The 14329-nt window shown below is 42.7% G+C and overlaps 1 protein-coding gene across 11 annotated transcripts in view; it reads right to left on the bottom strand.

Annotated features, from left to right (window-relative positions):
* The window catches only part of Tle1 (TLE family member 1, transcriptional corepressor), a 103893-nt gene that overhangs the window by 27551 nt on the left and 62013 nt on the right, over positions 1-14329 (bottom strand). For 4 of the 11 annotated variants that reach the window (XM_048331804.1, XM_048331813.1, XM_048331822.1 and 1 more), the window contains exons 9-15: positions 11009-11134; positions 6619-6672; positions 5739-5891; positions 3431-3575; positions 2759-2860; positions 2258-2448; positions 1221-1297 (exon numbers count right to left, since the gene is read on the bottom strand). In XM_048331804.1, coding sequence (XP_048187761.1) covers positions 1221-1297; positions 2258-2448; positions 2759-2860; positions 3431-3575; positions 5739-5891; positions 6619-6672; positions 11009-11134 — 848 coding nt within the window. The remainder of the gene's footprint in view (positions 1-1220; positions 1298-2257; positions 2449-2758; positions 2861-3430; positions 3576-5738; positions 5892-6618; positions 6673-11008; positions 11135-14329) is intronic. The other 7 variants (XM_048331883.1, XM_048331875.1, XM_048331891.1 and 4 more) reach the window with 3 other exon arrangements.

Here is a 14329-nt window from a genome sequence, read left to right as displayed (position 1 = left end):
CCTATCTCTCTAGCTTCCCCATAAGCCACTTTGCTTTCTATGATTGTTACCTCAAAACTGTAATAGGGGATGAGGGCTGATGATGGCTCAGGCCTGTAATCTTACCTACTCTGGAGGCTGAGATCTAAGGATCGGGGCTTGAAGCCAGCCAGGGGAGGAAAGTCTATGAAACTCTTACCTCTGAGTAACCACCAAAAAAGTCTAAAAGTAAATGTACTAATATGAGAAATGGCTTGATTATGTCTTTAGGGTGTGTCATGTGTATGTGAGAGAGGCAAAAACAGAGGTGAGTATATGTGTGTATGCTTGTGTGTGTGTGTGTGTGTGTGTGAGTGAGAGAGAGACAGACAGACAGACAGAAGTCCGGACATTTCAGTGGGTTGTAGACAACTGATGAAAGACTGCTATAACACCTACAATACAAGTGCATGTTGTATATGGAAACTCTACAACACTTTGGAAAAGGAAGTTCTCAGTATTTAAAAAAAAATAAAATTGACATGAATATCCAATGATTAAAAAAATAAAAATAAAATAAGTACAGAAGTAGAGCTGTGGTTCAAGTGGTAAAGCACTAGCTAGAACAAAAAGCTAAGGGAGAGTGCCACTGCCCTGGTTCAAGGCCCACTCAGCACTGGTATTAAATTACATACACATATGTGTGTGTGTGTGTGTGTGTGTGTGTGTGTGTGTGTGTGTGTGTGTGTGTGTATGAAATTGGAGAGTCAACGTAGGATGCTGGTGTCCCATAGGTCTGATGTCTTTTCACCGAATAAGGAAAAGTTGGCACTGAGCTGGAGAAAGTGATGACACCTTTCAAATCTCTGAGATTGCAAAGAGTTCATGACAGCTCACCACCCACGGAACTGCACAGCCCGGGTGAAAAATCTCTGCCAGTTACTCTCCAAGCACACGCCCAGGCAGAGCAGCTTTCTGAAGAAGGTCAAGTAAGGAAGGCCAACCACCTCCAGCTCTTCCCTCCCACCTCATCCTCATCTCCAACAGCTTCTCTCCAGAAATAACTAAACTCATGAGATCACCCACAGGGAGAAGCCAGAGGCATGACACCTCCAAGTTGCCTATTTATAGCAAGTGTTAACACTCCTCAGGAAAAGACACCAGAAGTCTCCTTGGAAACGCCCAAGCCTGCCCTCCCTTCGGAATTCCACCCTGCTGACACCATACAACAAACCTAAGCCAGGGCACAAAGAGGTACTTACGGCTTTCCCCCAGGGATTCCTGCCAGGTTGGGAGGAATGGTAGGTACTCTCATGTGGGGAGGAGGATCAAACCCAACCTGGAAATCAAAAGAGAAAGCATGGAAGATTCAGTGTATGCCTGGCAGGCACTTGGCAAATATCGACTTTCCATTCAAAATGCATACGTATCCAAAGCAATATCAATAGGAACGGTAACAAGGGGAACATACACACAAAGCACTGTTACCTACACATTGCTATGGCCTTTAAAGAGTAAGTGTGGGCCATATACATGCAGCTCACATGTATAATACTAGTTACTTGGGAGACTGAGACTTGGAGAATGGTGATTCAAAGCCAGCCCAGGCAGAAAAGTCCATTGAAACTCCAGTTCCAATAAACCAGCAAAATGCCAGACTAGAGATGTGGTTCAAGTGGTAGAGTGCCAGTAAAAAAAAAAAAGAGGGGTGGGGGTGGGAGAGGCTTAATAAATCACTAAATTCAAGTCCCAGAATAAAAAAAAAATCCCAGAACCCACAAAGCTATGGCTTTTCCAACACACTTCCCTTAGATTTAGAAAGGGGGAAAAGAGCTTAATAAAATGAAAGAAAAGGGTTCTGTGAGCTACTCAGAATCATTTCATTGCCTTCAAATTAAAAAAATGTGCTTTGAAATGTAATGATTGACTGTAATATATTCATGATTCCTTCTATTTTACTTTAATGGAATGTTCCCAGTATGTAATTCCTTATTATACCATAGAAGGAATTTTTTATAAATTAAAAAAGTAATTTTTAAGTGAGTTGGTAGGTAAAAAGCAAATATCCCCAGTCCACTGCAGGGCTGCCCAACACGGCCATGTTCACCCAGAAAAGCAGTGCCACAAAAGGCATTTGGCACTCACTTAATGAAGCAGAGAGCTGACAAATGCACGGGAACATTGGGTGGCTTTGTGTTCGAGACAGAGGCCCCGCACACACCCCATCTGACAGCACTCAGCAAAGCACGCCACTTCCCTCGCTCAGCCCTTGCCAGCCCTCGCCCACCCAGCGGCCTACCATCGGGGAGCGCCCATAGGCCACCACAGCTGCAGCTGCAGCGGCAGCACTCATCTGTGGTGACATGTTGTGTAAGCTGGCATAGGCGGCGCTGGGGCTGGTGAGCTCTCCATTCATGCTGGCATGGGGGACCATCCCAAAAGGAGCAGGGTACGGGCCAGGCACTGCCAGGGGTGTCCTCAAACCAGCTGCTGCAAAGAAACATAAGACACACATGACTCAACGGATCTGCTGTGTCAACACCAACCAGTAATTCCGGTGTCATTGGTTAGTGTCATTCATTACAGGGAGGGGGGAATCACCTCCAATGTATACACTGATCTATCCGTCCCCAGAGCTGGATTCCTCTCCAGGACAGAAAGGACCCCAGCAGAAGCACAACCCACACATTGCCTCATTGGTATATGCAGCACTGGGAAGCCAAGGGGCGAGCGGGGTGAATCAGCACCATTGTACCCAATTTATACAGGGCAAACCAAGGCACAGACACTAGGTGTTTACCTGACTTAATCTCAAAAGAAGATTTTCTCGATAAAATCCAAGATTTCTCCTTCAGTCCGAACTTTCCATTCCCTGGTACCAACTCCAAATGAAAACCAAATCCTAGATTTATGTAAACCAAAGCATGGGTTTAGGAGGAATACGGTGGGGCCTATTTTCCTTTGGACTTGGGTTGACACCTGTTTTATTTTTTCCTTGCCCAGTGAGGAAGATCGAGTTTACACATCTGACAGTCCTTGCGGACTGGTGCTCAGGGAGACCTACCTCACAAAAGGAGAGATCACTGATTGCTAAAATGTACTAAGAGAAAATCAGCCAACTGCAGGTACAGGTACACTGTGGCTGCTACACCAGACACCTCAGTCCTCAGTCCTATCACGGTGGTTTGGTAAAGAGCTTAGGTTGGGAATAATTATCAGAAACTTTATTGATGTCCCTAGGATTTTGGGTTCTGTGGAAAGGAAAGCGGAATGTAAACAGTTGGAGAGCAAACAGCTGCTGAAACCCAAGGACAAACATCTGTTTCTTCCTGTGCCATTTTTTCTTTGTTCCCAGAGATAGGAACGAGGTGACTGCAAATGTGTTTCTTATTCGTGGGGAAAATCACATCACGAATGCAGCAACACGTTGACCAAGAAACAACACACAGCAAAACAAGAGGGGAGGCTGTACCCGCTTGGTTGACGAGGGGCTCCATGGCTGGAGGCTTGCCGAGGCCTGGACGGAGGCCTGGAGTGGCGCTGGTGCCTGGCGTTGGCATGTCGCTCCGAGGCGTCGGCGTACTGGATTTCAGAACAGGCGTGCTGGCTTTTTCATGCTGGTATCATTAAACAAATTAAATGAGTATTATTTTTAATCCAAGCCATATTACACAATTTATCACAACAGCAGCTGGGACACTGGGCACCTTCTAGCTACTCCCTCAGCCAATTTTCATAAATCCACACAATGTTGACAGCATTAACTTGTGAGCGAGAAATGTTGACCTTTCCTCTTCTTGCCAGAATTAAAAAACTTGAGCTGGAGACACACAACATGATCACACTTCTTCTTCCATAGATTTTATTTAAAAAAAAAAAAATTTCCATCAGCCTTGTGGACTTTGGCTGGGTGCCGAGTCAGAATGGTGACCACCCAGAGGATAGTTTCCAGGCACTGGGAAACACACGTGGAGGCCAACAGAATGGCTATGGGGGAACTTTCCCTGGTTTTTGCCTTTAGGTAGCTCTGAGATTGAGACTAATAGGCCAGCAGTTATAGGAGTAGCTACCAAGAACTACCATTGCCACTGTATGTGAGAAATACATCTAAAAAGAACAACCAGCAGGGCACAGGCCGATCAATTGTATAATCCTAGCTACTAGGGAGATTGAGATTTGAGGATCACAGTTCAAAACCAACCTGGACAGGACAGTCTGTGAAACTTTTATCTCCAAGTAGCCACCAGAAAACAGGAAGTGGCACTGTAGCTCAATGTGGTACAGTGCTAGCCTGAGCAAAAAAGCTCAGGGACAGCACCCAGGCCCCAAGTCCAAGCCCCATGATGGACCAAAAAAAAAAAGAATGACCACCCTTGGAATTATGTATCCCCTCCTACATGGCTATGTGGTCAATATAGAACCTTCCATGGGGCTGGGGATATGGCCTAGTGGCAAGAGTGCTTGCCTCGTATACATGAGGCCCTAGGTTCAATTCCCCAGCACCACATATACAGAAAATGGCCAGAAGTGGTGCTGTGGCTCAAGTGGCAGAGAGTGCTAGCCTTGAGCAAAAAGAAGCCAGGGACAGTGCTCAGGCCCTGAGTCCAAGCCCAAGGACTGGTCAAAAAAAAAAGAACCTTCCATGCATGGAAGACAACACAAGCTAGGAACTTTTATACACTCAGGCAGTAATGGGGTTGGCAAGGGCACCTTCTTCTGTCATGTCCCCTAAAATGGTGTCCAAAAAGTGCTATGGGATAGCATCAAGTGTGAGTCAGAGACCACAGCTCAATCTGGCCTTGAATTTGATGGGCTGAGCATGAGCCACAAGCCGGCTCTCTGTGGCCTTGGACCCAATGGGCTGAGTAGCCTTGGCAAGTCACTAAGGCCCTCCTCCCCTTCAGAGAAATGGGACACTACCTGGGGCACTGTGTGAGAATTACAGGTGGTTAGTGACCAGTGTCAGGAAAGTGAAGAAATGACAGACTGTACAAAGGTTTATTTTGTGGGTTTTTTTTTTCAGTCATGTTAGGAGGGGGAGTTGAACTCAAAGCCCCTGCTTATATTACAAGGCTTGCTTGCTCTCTCAGCTGGCACTCTACCACTTGAGTCATATCTCAAGCCCTACATTTTGTGGGTTATTCTGGAGATGGGGTCTAACCCTTTTCTGTTTGGTCTGGCTTCAAATAGCAATCCTCCAGATCTCAGCAAGAATTACAACTGTAATTCTAGCATTTCACTATGCACTCCAAGTTCCCTGACCTGGAATTTACTATAACTGGGCTACAACTTGAGATCTTCCTATTTTATCTTTCCAAAAGCTGGGATTATAGGCATATATCACAACACACTCTACAAAGTTTATTAAATAAATAGGTCCTGATGTACCTCCACCATCACAGTACTAGGCCCCTTGTGCACATTGAAGTTTTAATGAACTCCCAGGCTCATGTGCCTTTGACAAGATGGCTCAGGACACTGGGTAAAAGGACAGCTTACCAAAATCAAGGTGGCTGTTTGCTGCCTGCAAAGTTTCACAGAGCTTTGGGTCATGAATATATGCAAAACATGGAAGCCTGTGCATACACTCTGATTGTGACCCAAAACAGACGGCAAGGGAAAAAGTAAACACTTAATAGGGACAAACAACAGAAGGAGTTTCCCTTTTTGAGGATTTAAAAACATCCCTCAAACAACAAACCTTCATGTTTTGCATACTTCAGGTCCCTCCAAAGAAAAATGCATGGCTATGCTAGCAAGTGCCAGCTCTCTTTACCTACCAGGCTCATTTCTTTGGATTTCAAAGATGTGGAACTTCCTGATGAGGCTGTAGACGCAGGGCTACTGGAAGCATCTTTCTTCAGTAGACGGTTTTTGTCGATTCCATTTTCCCGGGGTGAATGGGCAGGACTTGCTCGTGGAGAAGAAGGATCCTTAGCAAACATAATCAATAGTTGTCATGGTGTAGCTTATAATAGACTGACGTAAAGCATACTAAAAGTGCTTTCTTTTTTGTGGCGATGTTGCTATCATGGGCAAGGTGATGTTCACGAATCATTTGTGAACATGCCACAAAGAAAACAAGCATATCCTTCCTTTTGTTCAAGTACTCGCCCTAGAGGAAAAATTGGGGTCGGACATCCACCTTAGAAATCCAAATAACCACAAGAACACACTTATTTTATCCTTTGGCAGTCTTGGGAATTGAATCCAGAACCTCATGAACGCTAGGCAAACACTAAAATTGAGCTACATTCCCAGCCCACAATATTTTCTAAAAGGAAATAACAGTTGTGTCAGTTAGATGATTTTGTTTTGTTTTCTATCAGTACTGGGGCCTGAGGGTGCTCTCTTTTGGCTCTTACATTCAAGGCTGAGGATCTATCACTTGAATCAGACCTCTACTTCCTGCTTTTTGATGGTTAGTTGGAGATAAACATCTCAGGACTTTTCTACCTGGGCTGACTTTGAATCCCAATCCTCAGATCTCAGCCTCATGCGTAGCTAGGAATATGGCATGAGCCACCAGTGCCTGGACTACTAAGTCCTTAATGTATACACATGAGAGAGATCAGAGCAGTGTGGCTTTATAAACTGGAGTTTTCTCAAGACACTATCCAACTCAGTGTAAAGATGATCTTTGATGAAAAGAAATGTTACCTCGTTAGATACATCCACCACTAAGTTGTCATCACTTTTGTCACCATCACTGTCCTGGGGAAAAAAAGTTTTAACACTGTTTAGTAAGCACCAAGAATGAATTTTTAAGCATTGTTTCAGTAGCAGACAAACTGAAAAGCAAAAAACCTACTTGAGGTATGTGTGTCACACTCCCTTCCAGATTGCCAGCTCTTAAAATGAGTACCTCCCTCCCCCTCGCCTCATCTGACCTGGAGCTCTGGAAAGTTCCACACAGGAAATTCTGCTGCTGTAGCAACCCAGCTACCCAATCACAGTATGCTTGTGAAAACAGCAAGGTGTAAACACTTAGCACAATGCAGGGTCTTAAAGAAGTCTAGCTTAATCTTGTCATGTGATATCACCCTTGCAGTCTGAATGGTACCCCTTCCCATCAGCATTCTTTTTCCATTTGATTTCCGATGAAATACATGATTTCCTATCATTGCTTGGACATGCATTAACTTGAAGACAATCAACCAATCTTGCAATGAACGATAATTCACAATTATAGAGATAAATTTGCTTAAACCATTTCTCCATGGAGTTGCAGACTGCAACAAACCAAAGATCTAAACTCATGGTAAGAAATCAATAAAACTAGGTACTGGTAGCTCACACTTGTAATTCTAGCTACTCAGGAAGCCGAAATCCAGAAGATCAGGGTTCAAAGCCAGCTTAGACCGAAAAGTTTGCTCTACTGCATCTCTAACATAACTAACAAAGAGAAGAGACAAAAATGGCTGGAGGTATGGCTCAAATGGTAGAGCTCCAGCCTAGCAAGTATAAGGCCCTATATATAAACCCCAGTAAAGAGTTTCATCTAAGGAGGCTAGGCATATTTTTGGAGAGATGAGAGGAAGACAGATGGCAATATTTGGAAGGCACTGCCATCCTACAAGACAGCTTTTATTTTCTTGTCATAGAGCTAGAAAATTTGCTTATCAATGAAACGCCAAGCTTGGACTGAGCTTGGGACAGATTCAGAAAAGCTGTTCAATAAAGAGGCAGCCATTCCTACATAAAAGTTTTGGAAAGCTGAAAATGCCTATTTTCTTAAAAAAAAAAAAAAAAGCTTAGTGGTACTGGGGCTTGAACTCAGGGCCTCCTGCTTGCTAGTCATGTGCTTTACTCCTTGAGTCACACCCCTAACAAAAACAACTTTCTTAGTGAAAATGCCTCATAGACTTAACTAGAGAAAAATAAATACAATGAGCATGTGAAATAAATAGGATATCTCTATGGGTTCAAGTTCTTAGAGAGGGGTAGGTCTGTAATTTCTAACCTAAAAACCCTTTTACTTATGCCCTTGTCAATTAGGTTTATACAAATAGTGTTTGAGAAACATTAGCACATACAAGCACAAATATTAGCCACAATTGCCTTGTGTGAACACATATTCCAGACTACATTTATCCGATTCTATAAACTTTCATCGTAAATGTTTCTTTTCAGTCACATCCTTACATGCTTGCACTACATGTGGGAGGCCCAATTACTTTCGATAATGCGGTACATATACTGTCTGTAGGCATTGTTACAAAGGCACCAAGCAATTCTGCGGTACCAACATAAAACCATAAGCAACGAGGAAACCAACACAATTCAAAATAATAGTCTACTGAGAGAAATGTTTTCATGAAGAAAGGCAACAAAAAACTACTAATAAAGAATATTTGGGCTGGGGATATAGCCTAGTGGCAAGAGTGCCTGCCTCGGATACACGAGGCCCTAGGTTCGATTCCCCAGCACCACATATACAGAAAACGGCCAGAAGCGGCGCTGTGGCTCAAGTGGCAGAGTGCTAGCCTTGAGCAGGAAGAAGCCAGGGACAGTGCTCAGGCCCTGAGTCCAAGGCCCAGGACTGGCCAAAAAAAAAAAAGAATATTTGTTTTCTCTTTAGCCCATAGAACACAATCTATCTCAGTCGGTAAAGTAGGTAGCACTGAACTGACATAAAGTTAAAGAGGAAAAACGTTTACAAAAGTGACTACAGATTACATAGTCTGAACTGGCTAAGTCGCAAAGTTACTTTACTGCAATGGTTCTTCTCTGTAATTGTAAAAAATTCTTTTTTTTCTTTTTAATGGAAGTAATTATATGTATTTGTGGGATATATAACTATATATGTCATACACTATATCATTATCAAAACAGGATGATTAACGTTTTCATCTCCTATCACTTCTTTCTCTCATCTTTTCTTCCTTCCTTCCTTTTTCTTTTTTCGGTGCCAGTACTAAGACTTGAACTCAGGGTCAGGGTGCTATCAAGCAGATTTTACACTTAAGACTGGCATTCTACTACTTGAGCCACACCTCCACTTCTGGCTTTTTGCTGGTTAACTGGAGAGATAATAATCTCACACTTTCCTACCCAGGCTGATTTTGGACTGTGAGCCTCAGATCTCAGCCTCCTGAGTAGTTAGGAATATGGACACAAGCACCTAGCTTTCCCTATAATTTCTTTATGTTTGGGGATCCTTTTCCAATTACTCATAAAATATATAGCAGGTTATAGCAAACTATTCAGTCACATTGCTGTAATATAGAATACTACAGCTTAGTCATTCTATTACTGGTTATCCAGATATCTGTGCCCCCCCCCCCACCAACAGATCTCTGAAGAGTGTCACTGAGTCCTCTATAATTGAAATCCTAGCTTTGTATTGGGTCCTTCTGCAAATAGAAGCCTTCAAATATAGTAAATGTCTAGCATCAAACATCTGAGGCCTTGCAACTCAGATTCTTCAGTATGATCTCAATACATGGCCCTACCACAATCTTTATAACTCGATGCTTAACTTGAGTTGGTGCTCAAGAAACCCATTGTTAGATACAGACTGGAGCAAGCCAGCAGGATACAGAGACCAGACTATTTAAATATGATCTACGTAGACGTTCTTACTCCAAGGGCAATAGAGAAGTGGCCCGATTCAGCACTGCACACTTCTACTGTTCCTGTGAACCCATCTGATCTGAAACAGATACTCCGGAGATGCACAAAGCAACTCCAAGTTACACATTGGCTATAATGCTTAGGATCGCCTGAGACCACAGCCAGTGGTCATCGGGCTGGCTCTTTCTCCTATAAACGTGGTTTTAGCTGTTTGTGTCATGAGTCATCCAGTTATGTGATGCTTGTTGACTATTTGAGTGATCTCACCCCTAGAACTAGATGCCTTCGGACATTTTTCCCATTACAAGAGATTTACTGTAGTTCACTGACTTCAGAAAATAACTCTACCTTGAGACCTAATACAAAACCAGAATAGCATCTAAAAAAGGTATTTCATGACACTGAAATTGTTTGCTGTATTTGAGCAAGAGTACCTACTAAGTGTGTAGGGCTAGCCAGGACAAAATGAAATGCAGCCCGGCACTGGTGGCTCATGCCTGTAATCCTAGATACTCAGGAAGCTGAGATCTGAGGATCATAGTTTGAAGCCAGCCCAGGCAGGAAAGTAAATGAGACTCTTATCTCCAATAAACTACTCAGAAAGAAAGGAAAAAAGCCGGAAGTGGTGTTGTGGCTCAAGTAGAGCCCTAGTCTTGAGCACAAAGTGGCTCAGAGATAGCACCCAGGCTCAGAGTTCAAAGCCCCAGGACCTGAAAAAAAAAAAAGAGAGAAAAAGGAAAAAAGGAAAAAGAAACACAGAGTTGTCATTCAAAAACTAACAATTGAAGCTGGCAATGGCACTTGGGTAGATAACTTATGTGGCATGCATGAGACACTGGGTTTGATCTCACTACCAAAAGAAGAAAAAAATTAAACCAAAAATTGAGGTTTCATAGATGAGGGGATGAGGCCTTTCTAGAAGCAGGGTCCATACAGCACAACATTCTTTTTTCTTCTTTCTTCATCTTCTTTCTCTTTTTTTCCCTTATATTCTGCTTATTTACTGTGTTAAAGATCAAACCCAGGGCCTTAGACATGCTAGGCAAGCACTCAACCACTGAGCTATACTTGAAGCTTCTGGTTTTTTTCTGTTGTATTTTTTTTGGGGGGGTAGGGTGGGGTGGGGGAGGTATTACAATGTAGCTCCGCCTGGCCTTGAACTCACAATCCTCTTGCTTCAGCCTCTTAAGTGCTGGGACTACTGGTATGTGCCACTAGCTTGACATTTTCATAGCCCATCTAAATGAGTAGTAAGAAGGCATAGAGTCTTAAATATCAAACAAAGCTCCAAAATAAGTATAATTTATAGCCCTGAGGGAAATAATATCCTACACCATATAGAACTTATTCTCTTTATATAGAATTATTTTAACGGATGTAAAATTATCACGGAGATCTTGGAGTACAAGGAGATCCTCACTTGGAGGTGAGCAGTAAGCAAACAAACATTATTTGAAGTCCTTTATTGACTTACATAGTGGCTAGAATCCTTATCATCCACTTTTCTTTTCTTGATGTCATTGGAAAATTCAGGCCCATTTCTGCGTTTGTCGGTGGCTCTTAAGCTATCTGGAACCAAGAGGGAATTACTCTGCAAGACCAAAAAGGAAAAAAGAAAAGAAAAAAATTAATCAAAGGTTCCTTCCCAGGCCTCTCTGTACACATGAAATCTCAACCCAGATGTGAGATCTGTTTTAGAAAGGTGATGGTTATACAGCCCTTCATTCCCCACAAGTCATCTGTCTAAAGACTTTGATGGCAAACATTTATAGAGCTTTCTGCACTTAAAAGAACCCTGACTTGGCAATCAAACCATTATCCCTGGTGGATCTTTCAGATGCTAGTCACTCAAAGTGTGCTTTGGTTCTATTTAGTGTTAGAGAAACTGACGCTTGCTGTTTGTGTGTGGATGTGTTTTTATTCTCTCAAACTGCAATGTCCTCGGTCAAGAATGAGAACAAGGCTATGAGCAAATCCTGAGATTACTCTATTAGGCATAGTCTCTAACAGTCAAGAGTCACTGTGTACCACTCCAAGGAGACACAAAGAAGGCAGGTGGGATTAACTGTGTAGTTTCCTAAAAGGCAAATCACATTCTCCACAGCAACAATAAAGGAACTTTTGAATCCTTTTTTAATTTATTGTTGAAAATAAGATTTGCTAGTGCTCGCCAACAGCACTGAAATTTAAGCCCCAAGGGAGAAATCTCAGCCAGGGAATATCTTCAATAGCATGACTAGCTCCTCCCCCCCGCCCCCCCCCTCCCCCAAGCAGGAACAAGGACTAATCTTTTCCACAAACCACACAAGGATACTTTCATTGGCATATGCTGAGTAGGAACTGTTGACCCAAAGAAAACAGGCATTTTAGATATTTGGGGTCACATGACAAGATCTGACAGCCCTTCAATTCCCATCTCCCCTCAGGCTAAAGTAGAGAGCAGGGAGTTACAAAGAGTTCTTTTAAGCACAGGATTAGCATATGCAAGGGGGAAATTTGTTCAGTGATGTGTCACAGCCTTGAACAATGCTGAATGAGCTGGGCAAAAACCGCCTTTCACAAGGTCTAGATAACCCCAATTTCAGCAAGATGTTGGAGAATCAAGTATGTGTTTGTATGTGTGCGCAAGAGCCAATAGACAATTATTTTATCTTTCTCTGCTGTGATTTAACAGAAAAAGTTGGGGGAATCCTTTAAGTAGGACCACATCAAAACAAGCTTAAGTACCAGCAACAAATGTTTTATAGTACTTTTCTTTTTTTTAAAGGCTGTGGATTTTTCATTTCTTACTTCGAAGACATAATCAACCAGGTAGCTGTTTTTTTCCCATCTCCACTAGGGAAAAAACAGGGGCCCCACCATGAGTGTTCCTAGTGTTCAATCAAAACTGGGGACACCAAAAGGCAATCTGAAGCCTCCCAGTCTACTTCAGGGGTTTGGAGCAGACTCTAAGGCAAGCTGAGCTCTTTTATTCATGACTATTCAAGCTACACAAATGACAGGAGGCTTAGAAAAAAGAATGGGGAGGGACCCAGCAATTCAATAAGGCAAAGCCCAAAGTAATGTCTTTACCACAGTGGCTAGGGCTGAAAGGTGAGCTGCCTGATCCCTGAACTAATTACCTTGATGAATGTCTACTAGAAATGAACCCCTCCTAACCTCTCCAACCCAACATCTTGACTGAACAAAGGATTTAAAAAAAAAAAAGTGTTTAAATGCATCTGTCTCTTGCCAGTGCCGGTGGCTCACACTTGTAATCCTAGCTACCCAGGAGGCCAAGAACTGAGGATCAAGGTTCAAAACCAGCCAGGGCAGAATAGTCCATGACACTTTATCTCCAACTAGCCAGTCAAAGGCTAGAAGTGGAGGTATGGCTCAAGTGGTAGAGCACCAGCATTGACTTGAAAAATTAAAGAGATCGAGCTCATGTCAGGAATTCAAGCTCTAGTACCAACATTAAATAAATAAATTAACTAATTAAATACACATACACACATATATACATATATATGTCTTCGTTCAGAGTATTTTAGCCAGGAGTGCTCCAGACTCTAAACAGATGTACCAGGAGCAGAATTGGGTCTTTCTCAACCTTACATGTGTACAAGGGCCCAGTAAAACACAGTAATGTTCAAACCTCTCTCCACAGGGCATTTTCCTAGCCCTCCTATGTAATTGGCACTGGGTTTCCGGACCACTCAGCCATTCCAAGACAGCTTTTGAATGTCATATTTTTAAAATTATATCAAGTAGAATTGTGCATGCAAAATAAAACTACACTTCTGTTTAAGAAACAATGCAATTTCTGTTGGAAACAGTAACATTTCTACAACTGGATCTTGAAGGCAACTGTGCCTACAATGGCCTCTGCTTCTACCAGAAGTTACTACTGCAATTTCTGCTTGAGCAGCTTAAATGAGGCCTATAATCTGAATGAGTTTTGAAAAGCTCTGAGTTTTCTCTAAATTTGGAGGGGCCTACTAATTAGCACCCCCTGCTTATCTCAAAATTGGTCCCATTCAGATGGCAGACTTTCATGGGTTAGGAAACAATATGTCTCTTCATACCTTTGATATTATAAAATCAGTCGGAAACAAGGCAGCAAGCAGGGTGGGCCTGACCACTGTGTGTGAGTCCTACTCAGAGCCAGGGGGTCCCTTGGCTCCAGCTGCTGAGGGACACCTGGCAGGCTCTCTTTGTAAAGGCCACTCCACTGAAAATGAACCATGGCCTGGTACCTTTGTTCTCATGAACAGTTCTCCGGGAGAGAGTGCCCGACTTTCTAGCCTTGACACTGATTTGGTGATTGCTCTTGCTTTAAGTAAATAGCTCCAGCCTAATGAGCTACACTGGCAGCAACAGTGTTTTGTGTTTGTTTTCTTTTGTTTTTTGTTTTGTTTTTTACTGGCCAGGAAACCCTGATCTTTGTGGTTATTACTCTGGAACTATTATGGTATGTTTCTTCCTCCGGGGTTCATCTACTTGTTGCTCTGGCTGAAGGGTGCAATAGGTCATTTTGATGGTCATCTGGAACCATTAACATGTCTGAGGAATAATTAAGAGATGATGATGCCTGAGTATTGACTGAATATTCTTTTGCTCCTTTGAAATTTAGGGTGATTCCCTATCACAGGTTATTTATAGTTTCGGTTTCTGTTATCTAACATGTACATAAGAAGAAACCTTTCTGAGAGAGAGAAAGAGAGAAAGAGAGAGAGAGAGAGAGAGAGAGAGAGAGAGAGAGAGAGAGAGAGAGAGAGCTTGTGAGATAAACACTCATGCACTCCAAACACAG

Source organism: Perognathus longimembris, chromosome 1, assembly GCF_023159225.1.
Source record: "Perognathus longimembris pacificus isolate PPM17 chromosome 1, ASM2315922v1, whole genome shotgun sequence".
NCBI classification, from domain to species: Eukaryota; Metazoa; Chordata; class Mammalia; order Rodentia; family Heteromyidae; genus Perognathus; species Perognathus longimembris.
Note: the sequence above shows the minus strand (reverse complement) of the source record. Positions and strands in the feature narration are given on the sequence as shown.